The 17,245-nt window shown below is 53.7% G+C and overlaps 1 protein-coding gene across 1 annotated transcript in view; it reads left to right on the top strand.

The window, feature by feature from the left end:
- Positions 1–4,598, top strand: part of CCNJL (cyclin J like) — a 57,962-nt gene extending 53,364 nt beyond the window's left edge. Inside the window, exons 4-5 of the mRNA XM_075542720.1 lie at positions 1,644–1,803; positions 3,287–4,598. Of these exons, the coding sequence (XP_075398835.1) occupies positions 1,644–1,803; positions 3,287–3,710 (584 nt within the window). The 3' untranslated portion in view covers positions 3,711–4,598. The remainder of the gene's footprint in view (positions 1–1,643; positions 1,804–3,286) is intronic.
- The last annotated feature ends 12,647 nt before the right edge of the window (positions 4,599–17,245 follow it).

Here is a 17,245-nt window from a genome sequence, read left to right as displayed (position 1 = left end):
GCCTTTAAAGCGTCGAAGCCATTGAAACTCATGAGTGACGCAGGACAGCGTGACTGTGCACTGATAACTAGGCATGTTTGGGGGTTTCCACGCATGCCGTGGGTTAGGTGTTGGACTGCTAACTGCATGGTCAGCCATTCGAACCCACCAGCCAGCTGATCCACAGGTGAAGGGCGAGGTACCCTCTGCACGGCGCGTCAGATTCAACTACTGGCAGTGCGGGGCCGTGGGCCAGGCCAGGGCCTGTTCCCGGTGGGGAGTAGCCTCTGCTGGTTCAGCTGTTGTCAAGTAAGCCCAGCTCACTGGGCCTCACGCACAGTGGACGGAAACACTCTGGCCCTGTGCCACCCTGCGAGCTGCCCTGCATCCGACCTTTGTATGGCTGCTGCTTTGGAAGTAGATCACCAGACCTCTCTCCCTAGTCTGTCCTGGGAAGTTTCGCTGAAACCTGCTCAGAATGCTCACCTTTCCAACCAGCCCCCACCCAGCCCTGCAGCCGATTCTGACCTGTGGTGCCCGGGTGCTAGAGTAGAACCGCTCGGCGGGGTGGGGTTGGCTGTACTATTTATAGAAGCAGTTTTCCGGGGCTTCTCGCTGCGGAGCTGCTGGGTGAGTTTGAGGCAACGACCTTGTGGTTAGCACACTGTTTGTGCCACCTGGGACCTTTCGAAATGTCAGACTCGCTGCCATTAAGCCGATTTGGATGCCTAGTGGCCCCAGAGAACAGGGTGGAGCTGCCCCTGTGGGCTTCCAAGACCTTAGCTCTTTTCTGGCATAGAGAGGCCTGTCTTTATTCCTCAGAGTGGCTGGTGGTTTTGACCTGCTAACCTTTGAGATTAGCAGCCCAGGGCTTCTTCCCCGGGACCTTTAGTCAGACTAAGATCTGAAGTCCGAATGACCATGTTGTTTGCCCACAACAACCTAGGAGAAGACAGGTGGTTTGTGGCTCCATGTATTCCCATCAGCAAGCCCCTGGCCACTGCTGACCGTGCTCTGCAAAGTCACTGCTTGTGGCTGAAATCAGAAATCTCGGGTTGTGGGAACCTGGGAAGTCTAAAGATCCTGCCCTGTACCCGAGCTGAGGAAAGTCAGATGATGGCGTCCTCGGTGTTTTCAGCTCAAAGAAGACTAAACATAGACTTGATTTGGGAACTTCCAAAGTCGAGAGAGGCCATCTCTCTTTTTAAGTAAAAGGGAGCAGGGAGTAGCCCTTAGTTAAGGACCGTGAAGTTTACTATTCAAGATGGAATTCCACACCACTGCAGATTTATACCTGTCTAGACATGCAACTCACTGCCATTGAGTTGCCTACTCGTAGCAACCTTATAGGACAGGGTGGAATGGCCCCTGTGGGTTTCCAAGACTGTAACTCTTTACAGGAATAGAAAACCTCTTCTTTCTCCCGAGGAGCAGATGGTGGCTTTGAACTGCTGGCCTTAACAGTGGGCAGCCCATTGCCTAACCTGTATGCCATCAGGGCCCAGACTCATAGCTGATAAAGTAGATAGGTAGGTAGGTATGCTAGCTATGAACAGCCTTGGTCCTCGAAGTTTGTTCGCAGCCCTGCTGTGGACGCAGGCAGGAGGGGGCCTGAAACCTGAGGGGCAGCATCTTGTCTTATGAGCGCTGCGCCTCTCTTCCAGACCATGTTTTCTACAAGTTCCAGCCGTCTGTGGTCGCTGCCGCCTGTGTCGGGGCCTCTCGGATCTGCCTGCAGCTCTCTCCCTACTGGACCCGAGACCTGCAGAGGGTCGCTCACTACTCGCCGGAGCAGCTCAGTGTCTGCATCGAGATCCTGCTCGTGTGAGTGCCTCCCGTGTGCTGCCGCCTCGCCTTGCTCTTGAGACCCACCTCTGGTCTTGGATGGTTTGCTGAGGGCTGGGAACCGAATGGGCCATGGTGACTCCATCAAAGAGCTGGCTCCCTCCTATCTGGGGAAGCCTCTGGCTTGAGTTGTTAGTGGGAAGGAGCCGGGGACAAGAGGGACTGTGTGCATGTCCTTCTAAAGCAGGGCTGAGGAACCTTTTGTCTGCCAAGGACCATCTGGACATTTATGACATCATTCCTGGCCCATACTAGGCAAACTATTCACTAACTCACCTGGTGGCATAGTGGTTACACGTTGGCCTGCGATCCGAGAGGTGAGGTCAGCAGTTTGAAACCACCAGACGCTCCTCAGGAGAAAGACAGGGCTCTCTGCTCCGGTGAACAGTTATAATCTTGGAAACTCACCGGAGGCGGTTGTCCCCTGCCCTCTCGGGTCGCTGTGAGTTGCCATTGACTCGGCAGTGAGTTTTACAGTGACGGCGGAAACGGCTTCTCTTTGGTGAGGCGTGTGATGTTCGCTGGCACTGAGGACTTCTCAGTCCTCACTGAATGCCGTGGCTGGAGGTTCTCTGTTCTCAAGGCTGGGGCTGTTGGGTCCGTGTGCCAGCATCATGGTACGAGCAGCACGGGCCTCGCACGGTGGGTTCCTTGTCTCAGAGCTGGCCACAGCACAGTCTCCGTGCAGGCTGTGCTCCGTCCCTTTTCCACCCAGCAAGGGAAGCCATGTCCTGGAAGCTGGATCCCAGCCCACTGCAATGTGGTCCCTGTGCCCTAAATCTTGTTTATTTATGTCATCTATTTATTTCCCGTTTCCAAATTTATTTATTTTGTTATCAGGAAAATACACAGCAAAACATACACCAATTTAACAGCTTTGGTTTTAAATGTTGAGCACACAACAAACAATGTTTGAAGTTTTACCCCCTTACTACTTCCCTGGTATTTTAAAATTATTAATACATCGTTTTATTGGGGGCTCTTAGAACATCAAGTGTATCAAACACATTTGTGTAAACCTCGTTTGTGGTGGACGCCCAGAGTCAGAGCACATGCCTGCACCGGGCCTTTCCCAGGCCGTGTGCTGCCCTCGCCTCGCTGCTGCCCCCGCCTCGCTGCTGCGGCTGCAGCTCCTGAAGTAGCTGCAGACCCTTTCCTGCAGACCCTCGGGTTTTATTCTTCCCAGAAAACGTTGAAGGAAACTGGTAGATAGGGGAGGGAAAACAAAAAAGATCCCCACCCTGCTCGTCCTTCAGATGGACAACGGGAGGTCCTGGGGGAGGGCTGCCTGGGGTCTGAGCTCACTCACTCAGGAGTGACCAGAGAGTTTTGTTGGTGGGCAGCTGGGGAGGAGGGTGGGCAGCTGGGGAGGAGGGTGGGTACCCGGCACAGCTGCGTGGCCGGGCACCCGTGAGGCCTGCTCCCGCTTACCTCCAACTCTCCCTGGGTCTTTTTTCTCCAGAACGTACGACAATGTTTTGAAGGACGCTGTCGCAGTCAAGAGCCAGGCCTTGGCCATGGTCCCTGGCACGCCTCCGGCCGCCAGCCAGGTGCTCTTCCAGCCGCCCACCGCCTACTCCACCCTCAGCCAGCCACCGGCGCTCCTGGCCCCGTGCCAGCCCCCTGTGCAAGACCTGTGCTTGCCCTACCGGGACTCGCTGCGGGCCCCCCGCCCAGGGAACCTGCTCTCGGGGGGCACGAGCTCATCCCTGCACATGCCTTACTCTGCCCTCCAGCCCTTGGACGTGTGTCCCGTGCCCCTGCCAGCGTCCCTCAGCATGCAGATGGCCATCACAGCCGAGCCCAGGCACTGCCTGGCCTCCACCTACGGGGGCAGCTACTTCAGTGGGAGCCACATGTTTCCCACGGGTTGTTTTGACAGATAGAGGCCACGGGGGCCGCCCGGGAGGACTTGAAGCGCCAGCAGAAGAAGGGGAGCCCGGAGAGGGGAGTCAGCGGAGTGAGGCCACAACCAGCCTTCCCCTCGGGGGCTCCTGGAGCTTGAACACGCAGGGTTTGCGCCCTTTCCAAACACAGCTCATGCCGAGAGAAGGCTTCCGTGCCGGATCTCACCTGAGCCACACGCCTCTGACGCACTGGGGGGTCACACTGCAGACGGCCTGGTGGCTGTCCCTTCAAGCACGGGGCCCAGTTAATCACGAAAGACCTGGCAAGAGGCCAGGACTCGGGGAACTGGATGCCAGCCACATGCCCCGAGCATGCCCAGTTGTTAGTGTCTGAAAGCTCTTCAGACTTTGCCGGTGGCAACTGTATCACCCTGACCAGGGAGCGGCAGCCCCGCGTGGTCTCAGGATCCTTGGAGAAGGTCCAATTTGGTGCTTGCTCCCTGGCTTCCTGCAAAGGGGGTGGTGGGGTATGTGTGTGCGTGTGTGTCCTGCAGAGAGTGTGTGCGTGTGTGTCCTGCAGAGAGTGTGTGCATGTGTGTCCTGCACAGTGTGTGTGTGTTTCCTATAGAGTGTGTGTGTGTGTCCGACAGTGTGTGTGTGTGTGTGTCCTGCAGAGTGTGTGCGTGTGTGTCCTGCACAGTGTGTGTGTGTGTGTTTCCTACAGAGTGTGTGTGTGTGCGTGCGTGTGTCCTGCAGAGGGTGTGTGTGTCCTGCAGAGGGTGTGTGTGTGTACTGCAGAGAGTGTGTGGGTGTGCGTGTGTGTCCTACAAAGGTGTGTGTGTATCCTGCAGAGTGTGTGTTTCCTACAGAGGCAGTGTGTGTGTGTGTGTGTGTGTGTGTGTGTAAAATGTCCAGTTTGGTGCTCTCTCCCTGACTTCCTGCAAAGGGGGTGGTGGTGGTGGTGGTGGTGGTGGTGTGTGTGTGTGTGTGTGTGTGTGTGTGTGTGTGGGTGTGTGTGTGTGTAAAATTTCCAATTTGGTGCTCTCCCTGGCTTCCTTCAGAGAGAGAGAGAGAGAGAGAGAGAGAGAGAGTGTGTGTGTGTGTGTGTGTGTGTGTGTGTGTGTGTGTGTGTGTGAACCCTGCCAGGCACAGAGGACAAACACTTTGTTGGACCTAAAACTTTACTCAGCCTTCTAGATATTTCACGTGCTGCTGCTTCCCGAAGTGACCTAGCTGTTAGTTCCGTACGACACCTTGTTTACATACTGTATCAGGGACTTGATGATACTTGAAAATCCCTTAGGAGAAAAAAACAATCTTCTCATTGCCACACTGCCTGCCCCAGTCCTGGAACTTCGATAAGCACCCCGAGGAGGAAGGTTGAAAAGCACACAGTGGTTTAAAACAACCCATCCTCCCCTCCCCTCGCACAGTCCGTGGAGCTGGACCCAGCCTCCATCTCCAGCTCCATCTCGAGCGTGCAGTGTAATGGTGGAATGTTGGGGGTGGTGAGGTGGGGAACACAGCCATCGATAGCGCAGATTGGCTGGGTGGAAAGCCAGAGTTGGGGTGTCTGTCGTGCGAGGTTCTCAGGAAGATGCTTGTTAACCATGTGCAATATGTTTTTATCCTGACGGCAGCCTGGGCTTTGTCTGTTCTTTTGGGTGGTTGGGGAGTCACACTGTTCATCTGTCATAACTAGGGGGTGCAAAGGACAATTTTTTGGTCTTTTTTTTTTAAGAGAATCGTATCTTGGCTTTTGCGCCCAGTTTGTCAGTCCTGGAGACCATAGCAGGGGGTGGCCAGGAAGGTGACCACGCACTGCTCAGCTGGATCCGAGGGTGTCACGGGTCCCTTCTGCCTCTGGCGCCGTGGAAACGGACTGAGGAGGGAGGAAGCCTGTGTGCAGGCGACGACAGTGGTGTCAGACGAACACAGGAAAGCGCGAGTTTGTTTTTCGCTCACCTCTTTTCCTTTGCCGACCTCCAACTATTTATGCGCGGCAGGTTTGGATTCCTAGTTGTTGTATCTGTTTGGGGCTGGGGGCTGCTGAGGCACCCCCGGCCTGCAGAGAAAGGCGCCCCTAATAAACCCATCACCTGCTCTCTGTGTCTCTGGTTTCCGTACCTGCCCTTCTCTCGGGTGTCTAAGTTTCTTTCCCTCTCCCACATCAGCCCAGCGGAGAGGAGGTGGAGGAGGCCCGGCTGCAGGAGTGCCTCTGCTGGAGCACCTCCTGCTCTCTGATTGGTCCTCAGCCTCTGGGACGCACACCCTAGGTTGGCATTCCAGCTCTGCCAGGAGGGCAGTGGAGCCACCCTCTCGGAGGTGCCAGCTTTCTACCCGTTCAGTGGCCATGGTCACCGCACTCATGAAAATTCAGTGGCAATACGGTCCAACACAAGTTCACTGTTGTCAAATGTGCTCCACTCACAGGCACCGGTACTTTATGTTCAAGGGGAAAGAGGGACGACATGAGATCAAGAGACGTGTTGCATGGGTCAGTCAGCTGCACAGACCTCTGCAGAGTGTTGAAAAGCCAGAGGGTACTTTGAGGCCTGAGTGCAGTTGACCTGCACCGTTGCCTCGTGCGCATGTGAAAGCTGGGCATTGGACAAGGACGCCCGAAGAGAGTTGATGAGTTTGGATTGAGTGCTGGAGAAGAACATGGACCAGTTCCAGGGGCTGCTGAAAGGGCAAGCATCCGTCTTGGAAGAAGTACTTAAAGGCGAGGAGAGTGAGACTTCATGTTACATATTTTGGACGTGTCAGGAGAGACCAGTCCCTAGAGAAGGTGGCCCATGCCTTCAGGATGCAGAGGGTGGAGGGGAGAGGCCGGCAAGGAGATGCTGCTCATTAAGGGCCACGGCGTTCAGTGCCTGGGCCTGCGCCTGCGCCATCGGGACAGGCTCTTGCTGGATGCGCCCACACCATCAGCAGGTCTGGTACCCAGGGCAGGAGAGTAGAGTTCCCATGGGAAGGGGCATGGGGGGATTTGGGCAAACCGAGACAAGGGGGAGAGCCCTCTGCCTGACCAAGGAAGCAGTGAAGGACTCACATTTGAACGGCCCTAAAGAGTAAGTCGATTTGGAAAAGCAAACAGGACAGGGAATTCCTAGCAGAGGGCCCTCCACAAGGGGACCACACAGTGGCCGAAAGTGGCTCAGGCAGAGGGACCACAGTGAGCATGGCGCCGCACTGGTCGCAGTGTGTCGGCCCCAACACGATGGCACCTCGAGAAAACAGGGTTCTCGTGGAGGTGTCAGCTGTGACCTAGAACAGGGTGTTCCCCCCCAACACTATGAATGTTTTAGGTTGGGTCATTCTTTTTTCTTGAAGCTTTATTGCAAACTTAGACCAAGTCCACAGGCATTGACTGAGTTGGAACTGACTAGCAAAAACAACACAAATAGATTCCAACTGGGAGACTGTACAGGGCTGCTGAGACTAAATCTTAGAACGTTTTATTGTGAATTAGGTAGGGGCTCGCATCCAGCCCTGTTTGCAGTCGGCAACTCGAGCACCTTAGCAACCCCTCAGTGGCTCACCTTACTTCCCCTTCCTCTTCCCCCTCAGCAACCCCTTGCGGTACAGTCTTCCCCTCCTCCCAAACTTAACACCTGTCCACCCACCAGCCTACTGCTCCCTCTCCGCCCCCTGGCCCTCCCACTCCTGGTAGCCATCAAAAGCTATTGCTTTTTGTATGAAAACTTTTTCTTGATTTTTTCCCCCTAAGTCAGTGGCTCATACAGTGTGTGTCCATTGGTGATTGATTGATGTCACTCAGCATGTTGTTAGGTGCAGTCAAGTCAGTTCTGGCTCAACAGTGACCCTGTGTACAGCCGAACAAAACACTGCCCAGCCTTGCTCCATCCTCTCGATTGTCCTTCCGTTTGAGCCTGCTGCTGTAGCCACTGTCAGTCCATCTTGTTGGGGGCTTTCCTCTCGCTCACTGCTGCTCTCCTGGACCAAGCCTGATGTCCCTCCCGGGGACTGGTCTCTCCTGAGAACATGGCCAAGATACGTGAGGCGACGTCTTGCCATCCTTGCCTCCGAGGAGCATTCTGGTTGTCCTTCCAAGAAAGATCTGTGTGTTTGGGGGGAGCCCATCGCGCTTCAAGATTCTTTGCCAACACCATAGTTCAAATGCATCGACTCTTCTTCAGTCTACCTCAGTCCGGATCCAGCTTTCACCTGCATCAAAGGTGATTGAAGTCACCATGACGGGGGTCAGGTGCACCCGAGTCCTGAACGTGGCAGCCTTGCTTTTCAGCACTTTCCCCGGGGCTTAAGCAGCAGGTTTACACAGTGCTTCCCATTATCTCTGGACTGCTGCTGCCCTGAGCATGACTGGATTGTGGCTTCAGGCAAGATAAACCTATGACAACTTTCCTCTTTGCTCTATTATGATGTCGCCCATTCACTCAGTGTGCTGCCCACCAAATCCACCCATGCCAGGAAGTGCTTCAAAGTTTTACCATTATTCTCTAATGATGCAAAAGACTCCATATTGTAAAGGACCACAGCTTATCCATTCACCCACCGATGGGCATTTAGATTGTTTCCATCTTGCTATTTTGAATAGTGCTGACATGCACATGGGTGCACATATATTTGCTTGTGCTGTGTTTGTTTTTTCGGTATGGTATGAACCAACACATAGTTGTTGGGTCATATGGTATTTCTATTCCTGTGGGGGACCAGCCTCCACAACCGAATAGGATCAAGGGGCAGTTGTGTCATTGAGGGGTACGTTAAAAGAGCAACTGACAAGGCAAGCAGGGCCCACCTCTTCGGTGGCGACTGGAACCAGAATGAGGCAGTAATGTATTCTCTGACAGCATATAGACTCTTGGGCATACAAGCACGTATGTAACAGGAAGAGGTTGTATTAGAGACATACACATAACATGAGGGGGACAAGCTAGGGGTGTGCACACAATAGGAAGGGGAGGTATCAAAGGCATACACTTGACAGTGTAAACTTGGTCATCTCAGAGCTGGCTTGACCTTAGGGGTCCTTGAACTTCTCCAGGGGAACCATCTGTGATCCTTGCCTGAAGGGAGTGGGCCGTACTTAGGGTGGGACAGACAGACAGTAGGGTCTCCTTGCTTTTGATAACAGACAGCCTTCAGACAGAGCCTTCAAGCAGTTAACCTTCAAGCCTATACTAGGCAACCACATGCTCGCAAGGAGCACCTTAAAATTGGCATTTGGGGCCGTTAATCGTAATTATGAGAATGTGATTGGGACCCAGCTCTAACTCACAACTGTGAAGGCTTCCCTCCACCCAGAAGTTTGCTTCCCAGGCTTCTGACATGAGAATCAAGAACTTGTCTGCGGATAAGTTCTCTCTTGGGGTTCTCAGTTTCCCACGTAGTCCCAATTGCTTCAGGAAGCCTGTCGCTTTCCACAGTGGTTGCTCTGATTTCCAGCCCCACCAGCCGGGTCTGGGGGCTCCGGGCTCTCCCACCCGCGCCAGCCTCTGCTCTTCTCTGGTCAGTTGGACTCGCAGCTCTTGCACGGCTGGTGATCTTCCTTTGTTGGCCACCTGCATGTATGTCTGCCTTGGGGAGCTGTCTGGTCATGTCCTCTGCCCCAAGGCGGCAGTCTGTGCAGGGGCACACAGTTGCTGCTTCCTCCTCGGGGGCAGCTGGTGGGGTTGAGCCACTGACCCTGCCGTTAGTCCAGTGCCCAGCGCTTGGCAATTTGGGGTTAAATGATCCTCTGGTTCTTTCAGCTTTCGAGATGCTGAGCAAGACTTCTCCCTTTTAGTTTTCTAACTCCGTGTCTTAGAGCATTTCTTTGTAATCCTTTTATAATATTTTGTCTTCTCAAGCTGTCCTTTGAAGTTTCCTGTTCAGCTCTTCCTCCAATCCCTCTAACTTCTCTGCCTTCGAGAGCAAGTTTCAGAGTCTCGCCTGACAGCTGCTTTCAGCTTTCATTTCTTCCCTGCCAACTGTAGGGCCCTGTGAGGTGATGTCAATTTGCTCACGCTCTGGAAAGATTGGACCAGCCCCTGCTCACAACAGAGTCTTCCCACACTCACCTTCCTTCGATCGCTGCACGCGCAGCTTCTCGGTCACTGAAGAGGCTTCCAACCTTTCTTTCATTAAACCCACTGACATCTACTTCTTAATCCCGGCCCATCGTGACTCAATAGGACAGAGTAGACTGCTCTGTGGGACTTCCAGGACTTAAGTCGTTACATGCGTGGTCAGCCTCTTCCTTATGCTGTGGAGGCCCGTGGTGTCCACTGGTCTTGTGCTTAGCAGCTCAATCCTTAGCCCGCTGCACCACTGGGCTCTGTAGCAATTAACAGAACAAAACCCACTGCCTGCCAATCAGTTCTGACTCCGAGCCACTCTATGGGGTTTCCTGGGCTGTAAATCTCGACTGGAAGAGATAATTTCATCTTTTCCCATCGCTTACACTAAAGCATAGGCTCCTGAACTTAATTGACACCCCCCATCCCACCCCCCACCCCACACACACACCCCGCACTGCAGGAAAAAACAAAAAACTCGGTGCTAGAAGTGCTGGCTCGAGCTGAGGGCGGAGATGAAGCTGCGGTGGACGGATGTTCCCCGAGGACACCAGGCCCTGCGTGGGCCTGGATGAGGCTGCTGATGGGCTTGGCCAGTGAGCCTGCCCAGCAGTGCCCGTGCCCGGCCTCGGCCCCACAGTGGGGTGGGAGCACCCAGGACTGCTAGAGGTGGCCGAGGATGGGGACGTGCTTGACCAGGAGAGAGAAGAGCGGTCTGTTCTGTGTCAGGATGAGGCCTGCTCATCTTTCAATGTGACCAGCCTTTCTCTGGGGTTTAGTTCTTTGAAAAACGGAAAAAACTATTACTCAGTGTGCCCCTGGCGAATGAAAACTTTTGCTCTGTGGCCCCTAAGTCCGGGTAAAGGTATGGATCTTTGGCAGACCCCCTGGATCACTCCCGTGCCCCTAGGAGGGGGGTGCACCTGTTTTAGGAAGCAGGGCTAGAGGAGAGCCAGGCGCCCTCTTCTGACAGCCCTCAGAGCATCCCGAAAGGCGGGCAGGGTGGCAGGCACACCAGCAGCTGGCTGACTGCCATTTACCCCGCCTTTGCTGTGCACCAGCACCACGGTCAGAGGTTCTCATCATCTCAGGAGCTCCGAGCAGTCGGGACTCTGTGCTGCTGTGTTTCACAGATCAGGAAACCGAGGCGTGGAGGGGTTGTTTAAGGGCAACAGCGGGCTGAGAAGGGGCCTCAGTTCAAACCCAGAGTCTGAATGGGCACCCGCACTGCCTCAGTTTGAAGCCATGTGTGGGAGACCTGGCTGCCCGCTCACCTGGTGGAGGAGACCTGTCAGCGGGACAGAATAGTGGCCATCATGGGGTCATAAACGGGAAGAATTGCCTAGCGTTCACCCGCTGATTTACGGAGAGGCAGGGAGTTCCCAGAGCGTGCTCACCAGCAGACGGATAAATCGCTTCTAGCACATCCGCCTCGGCTAACGTGATTTACCGCCCCATCTGTGGGCCAGACGCGGGTCTGGGAGGGTTCCCCTGAGTCTGTGCAGGGGGAGGTCTGCTGCCTCCCCAAGCCGGAGGGGGCCTGCCTCTGAGTTGGCTGCGGCCCAGGCGGGGCTTGCATCCCAGGCTCTGGGCGGCATCCAGCTGCTCAAACCACCCAGGAAGCTGCCCTCCCTGCCCCTGCCCCAGCCTGGATTTGCATTTCTGGGCACTCCTAACACAGAGTACCTAGAAAGACATCTTAGAGCCTGTTAACCACAGCCTGTTCCTCTGTAAAACCCTGTGACTTAAATTTCAGCAAAGCACACGGCAGGGGCTTCAAGTCCAAATGCCCTTGAGCAGCCGGCTGGTAATGTGTGGGTGGGGCCCAGTAGGGGAACCCGGAGAGCATGAGGGGCTATGGACTGAGGACTGTGGAGCCCGGGTCTTCTAGGGGCCATTTGCGAGATAAGTTCTGTGTTGCCAAACCAGGTGCGCACACACACACACCACACCCACGCCCCAGGCAAGCTCTGTGTTGCCAAACCAGGTGTACACACACACCCCACTCCCCAGCCCACAGAGAAGCAGCATTTTCTATGAAGTCCATGACTCTGGGTGGTTTTGAAGATGGCATTTTGAAATCGTAACCCAATAGGAATACATCTGGCTCCACTGTCTTGGAGCCTGTGGTGCCTGCTGGGAACAGGATTTTCAAACCAGCAAATGTAGTATTGGGGGGGTGGGGAGAGGGTGGGGAGCTTCAAAAAGTCTGCGGAAAATGGACTTAAAAGATGCTGGAATGGTGCCAAGGGCTTTTTAAAGCCCCTGGTGTGTCAGGAAAGCTGTGGCCCGAGGCCACGTTTACTGGTCTCGAATCAGGAACACACCACTCTGAAAAATGGAGGTGCTGTGCCTGGAAGAAATGGAATTCTTCTTAAACAAGAGGTGTGCCTGTGTGGACAAAGCAAAGAACAGTGCAGGGGCTCCTGGCAGCAGACTCAGCAAAACCAGAGCCATCTCAGGGGAGGTGAGCTGCACCCCGGAAGCGGTGGCATGGCCGTGCCAAATCCCGAAGCAAGCGTCCTGCTAAGAACATTTCAGCACCGAACCAGTGCAGTGCAGTACCCCTCCCAGAGCTGAGCTTCCTGGAAATACAGGTGTACCCCACCGCCAAAGTAGGCCACTCCGTGAAACCTTTCATAGGCCAAAATGGTGCAAAACGAAGATGGGAAAATTGAGCATTCCCAACCCCCCAAAATAACCTCCCAAATCATACCAGATGGCACAGATGGAACACCGCACGGGCATACCGTGCTGACAGACACAGCTCAAGGCTGTGCGGCTGGATGCTGAGTGCAGCTCCCGGGGAAGGGGGAGGTGACACCGGCCCAGTCCCTGCTGCTCAGGCTCGCTGCACAACAGGCGGAACCTGCAGGCTGCTTCTGCTGCTGCTGCTCGGAAAACACAAAGGCTTCCTCGGGCCTCTCAGCGAAAGCAGGCGCTCGTGTAGATCTTGGCCAAATGCACAGTGGCATACAGGGAAATTCTGAGAAGCGGGGGATACTGTAAATAAATGGGTGCCTGGTGAGAATATAGGAGCCAGAGTGGCCTAGTGATTACGTGTTAGGCTGCTAACTGCCAGGTCAGCAGTTCAAAACGACCAGCCACTCCTCCGGAGGAAGATGGGTCTACTTCCTTAAAGAGTCCCAGTCTCAGAAACTCGCAGGGGCAGTTCTCCCTGGACCTGCAGTGTTGCTGTGAGTCGGCATCGACGCGGTGGCTGGAAATTGATTTGCTTTTGTTTGGGGAGGAATATAAATACAGGCCAAAGTGAGTGATTCTTGGGCTGGACATTTGCCGTTCCAATCTCTCAGCCACTCCAGGAAGAGCGATGAGGCTGGCTGCCCCTGCAGATTCACGGTGCTGGAACGGCAGTGAGTTTGGGTGTCCCACGGTATGTACATGAGGGCTTTGGTCCCGAGAGGTGGAAAGTCTGACATTTCTGCTCTTAGCTGGGTGACCTTGAGAAAAGCCACATCTGCCCCGCATCTCGAGCCCCGTAGTGTACTGGGTGATTCACTGAGCTGCTAAGTGTGCTGCCAGGAAACAGTGTCCGCGAGCGCCTGCTACTGGTTCGTCCAGAGCCACGCACCAGGCCGAGCTGAGACACTCTTACGTTTACTCTGAAGCACGTGACAGAAGGAGATACCACGGCTTGCAACCTCCAAACAGCTTCAAAAATCCAGGGAAAGTCAAGCACGTAATAAACCTCAAATTACGTGACAGAAACAAGTGCTTGCAATGTCCCAGCAAGAGATTTGGCAGGTTTTTACAGCGTCACAGGTTCAGTGGTACTCTAAGAAGGCAGATTGTGTAGTGATTGTTAGGAAATCATCTGCACCCACATTTCTCAGGGACCATTAGACTACAGTCCCCTGCAGCTTCAGGTGCCTTTGGTCACCTAAACTGGGGTGATGCTTCCTACCTGGCCGGAAGAGACCACAACTCCTGAGGCTTCTGAATGGGGAATGATTACTGGCTACTCATTACTTAATGTCCTTGCTAGCCTCCTTTCTGAGTTAGGACATCCTTACTGATTAAGCTTAGGATAAAAATTTAACTGCAAAGAGGGGGAAGGGGCTAGTATAGTTTAGAACTTTAGCAGATTATATCTTACATTAGGTCATATTGCTACTATTTTGATGAATAGTGTGCTAACTCACTTGCTCTGTCAACTGCAAGGTCAGCAGTTCGAACCCACCAGCTGCTCCTTGGAAGGAAGGTGAGGCTTGCTCCTCCTCTATTCCTGGGAAGGGTTGGTCTCAGTTCTCAGTCCTGTAGAGTTGCTGAATCAGCATCAACTCCATGTCAGAGAGAGAGTGTGTGTGTGTCTCTGAATCTACCTTGATTTACAAGGCAAGAGGCCATTAGCCGATGTGTACTTCAGGTGTGTGGTGAGACCATTTGGGATTTGTGGCGTCCTTATTTGTCAGTGAGCTCTACATTGTAAATAAGTGAGCTTCTCCCTCATGTGGGGGCTCAAGCAAGCCTCAGTTTTCCTCCCTCTGTGGTTCAGCTCTGGCTATAAAACAGTGGTTCTCAACCTTCCTAATGCCATGACCCTTTAATACAGTTCCTCATGTTGTGGTGACCCCCAACCATGAAATTATTTTCATTGCTACTTCACAACTGTAATTTTACTACTGTTATGAATTGGGAGACCCCTGTGAAAGTGTCATTCGACCCCCCAATGGGGTCAAGATCCACGGTTGAGAAACGCTGCTATCAAGGAAGATCAGCCCAAGTGCTCAGGGCACTGGCCCTGGGCTGTAGCAGACACGCCCCAGGCAGGTTATACAGAACCCAGGCTGTCTGCTCCCCCTCAATATAGAACTGGATGGATCACAGACCTCCTTTCAATCTCGGTCTTTTTATCTGGAACATGGGAGGGTTGGGACTGGAAGTGTCTCCTAAATCATGTCACAGGGACATGTCACCAGGACATCTCCAAATACTGTTCAGCAGGGCGGAGGGGCGCCTGGGCATCTGTCCCTTCAGCAGGCTCCCTGGGAGATGCTCCTTGCAACAGCCAGGTTTGCCCCCTTCTCCCTGCGGTCCAGACACTGGTTCTGTGGGTACCTCTTCCCCAGTGGAACCATTAAGAAGGGGCTTAGCATTAATAGCTCCCTTCTGTGCCCTGGGCCCTTGTTTAACACCTCTCCCCTCCTCCTTAAGCCCTCACTCTCCTTTGCCCTCAGAGTTTATGAGTATGATTAGTAGTAAGATTCCCTTGTCAGGACACTGACGCTCAGGGAGGCTCTAAGGGCCATCATAGGTAGGTGGTGGGACTGAGTTCCCACTTAGATAGGCCAGACTGAGGAGCCTATGTGACAGCCCATACCATGTCACCATGAGGTGACACAAACACTCGCACCCAAGGCCCAATCAGACTTTCACTGCCCACTTGGTGCCTGCAGGGCAGCAGGCTGGGGTGGTGGAGCACCACCTAGTGGTGGTATTTAAAGATACTTTGGGGAGCCACAGCGTCCACCAGGTAAATGTGGCTTGAAGGAAGAGGTCCCCCAGCAGAGATAACTCTCAAGGTTCGAAATGACAGAAGTCATGTAGAACCTGGAGCAAAAGCACTAGAATTTCAGTCTGTGGAGCAAGAAGTCATGACAGCTTCTTCAGTGACAGGAGCAGAAAGGTGAGGTGGTTTCAGACTGCTGACCTCATGATAGCGGCCAGTCGTGCCCACCCCCTAAATACCTTTATGAGATCCCCTCGCTGCTGTGTGGCCTGGGGTGAGGCCCTTGCCCTCGCTAAACCTTGGTTTCCAAATCTGCCCAAGGCAGGCTTTAAGCTAGGAAGTCCTAAAATTCCTTGAATCTCTGAAGAACAATAATGGCTTAAACGGTTCCACGCTGCCCACTGGTCCGGCCAGGAATAGCAGCCATCTCTCGTTCTCATTCACTCCCCTTCTCTCCCTCCCGTTCTGCAACTTTCTCTCCATTTTCAGTCTAGCTGTGGTTGCCTCTCTGTTATTTAGACGCCGATTACCCCAGCTCATTATGAGTCCTCATTCAGTCTCGAGGGGAAGCAGCACCGCTGCTAGTTTAATTTGATGCTTACCTGGTTCACTTCATTAGCAGCAAATTTTGGCCCAAATGGTGAGATTCATGGAGGGGCTGGATGCTATTCTTTGAAAAATAAACAGCTTCAGGGGAGAACCTTGCCTATGCGCTGCACGATCCCATCCGTCTAGGCCAAAGCTGGCCATGAGCATGAGGGTCCACAAGGGACACAGTTGGGAAGGCCTTGGGAGGGGTTGCCCTGACTTGGTGCCTGCTATGTGCCAGGCGCTGTGCAGGGCTCTGTGAAGGCCCCGGGTCTTGTGCCCCTGAGGGGGCCCTTGCACATCTGAGGAAGCAGCGGTCACGGGAGCACTCCGTGTCTTGAGGTCAGTCAGCTCTCCTGCTGGGTCTGCGCTTCCCTTTTCAGAAGCATGTCATTGCTTTTTGATCAGTCTGAGAGGACACGCTCGTTGGGCACTGCCATGTCTTTGCATCTCCCTCTCCCTTTTCCCGAGGCAGGGAGCCGTCAGATCAGGACCTCAGCCTGGCAACAGAACCCAGCTAGAATGCAGCATTGTTTCCATTTGATTTTTAAAAACCACCTCTTTATGTCACATGATACTGACTTTCCATGTGCAGAAGTGATGGTAAGTCTCCACTGTAGTAAGAGTAAGTGAATTGCCATTCAGGGAAAAAAAAGCTACTATTTATGTTGGTACACAGATGTGGCTAAGAGACCACGGAGAGAGGCGGAGGGAGGAGAAAAGGCCTGTTCAGTGCTCTGCGTTCGGAATGATCGAGCCAGGGACAGCCAACAGGCCACCCTGCATCCTCCTGCAGCTGGGGAAGACCTACTCATCAGTCACAGGCTATCCAGCAGACCCAAATACCGCATCAGAATCCCTCTCAGCCCGTGTTCCAGACCCCTGCCAACAGTGTAGTCCAACCACCTTTCCCAGCTCACCACGGCCTCGTGAAGTTTCTCCTAGGTCTCCATCCACACCAGGGCACCGCTTAACCTCTCTGTGCCCCGACTTCCTCCCCTCAAAACAGGGGCATAACTGCACCTGCCTTATAGAGTTGTGACCAGGTGCCCTGCTGGTGCCCTGATTACTGCTGTGCTACTAACCTCCAGCTCAGGCGTTCAAAAACACCCGCTGCTCAGCAGGAGAAAGAGGAGGCATTCAACTTGGCTAAAGATTTCCAGTCTAAGAAACCCACATGGGCAGTTCTACCCTGTCCTATAGTCTACCCTGTCCTATAGGGTCTACCCTGTCCTATAGAGTCAGAGTTGACTGGATGGCAATGTTTGGGTTTTTTAATAGCTTTATGAAGAGGAAATAATTTAAAATAACATCTGCAAATCAAGGAATTCCACTCCTAGAATTCCCACCCAGGATAATTGAAAGCAGAGATTTAGATACTTCCTATGACCTCTATCTCAGAGGTGACCAGCCCCCCCCCTTTGGTCCTTCACTGCCCCCACCCCCACCCCGGTCCCATCTCTCCCAGTGAG

The sequence above is a fragment of the Tenrec ecaudatus genome, chromosome 2, assembly GCF_050624435.1.
Source record: "Tenrec ecaudatus isolate mTenEca1 chromosome 2, mTenEca1.hap1, whole genome shotgun sequence".
In the NCBI taxonomy this organism is placed as follows: domain Eukaryota; kingdom Metazoa; phylum Chordata; class Mammalia; order Afrosoricida; family Tenrecidae; genus Tenrec; species Tenrec ecaudatus.
Note: the sequence above shows the minus strand (reverse complement) of the source record. Positions and strands in the feature narration are given on the sequence as shown.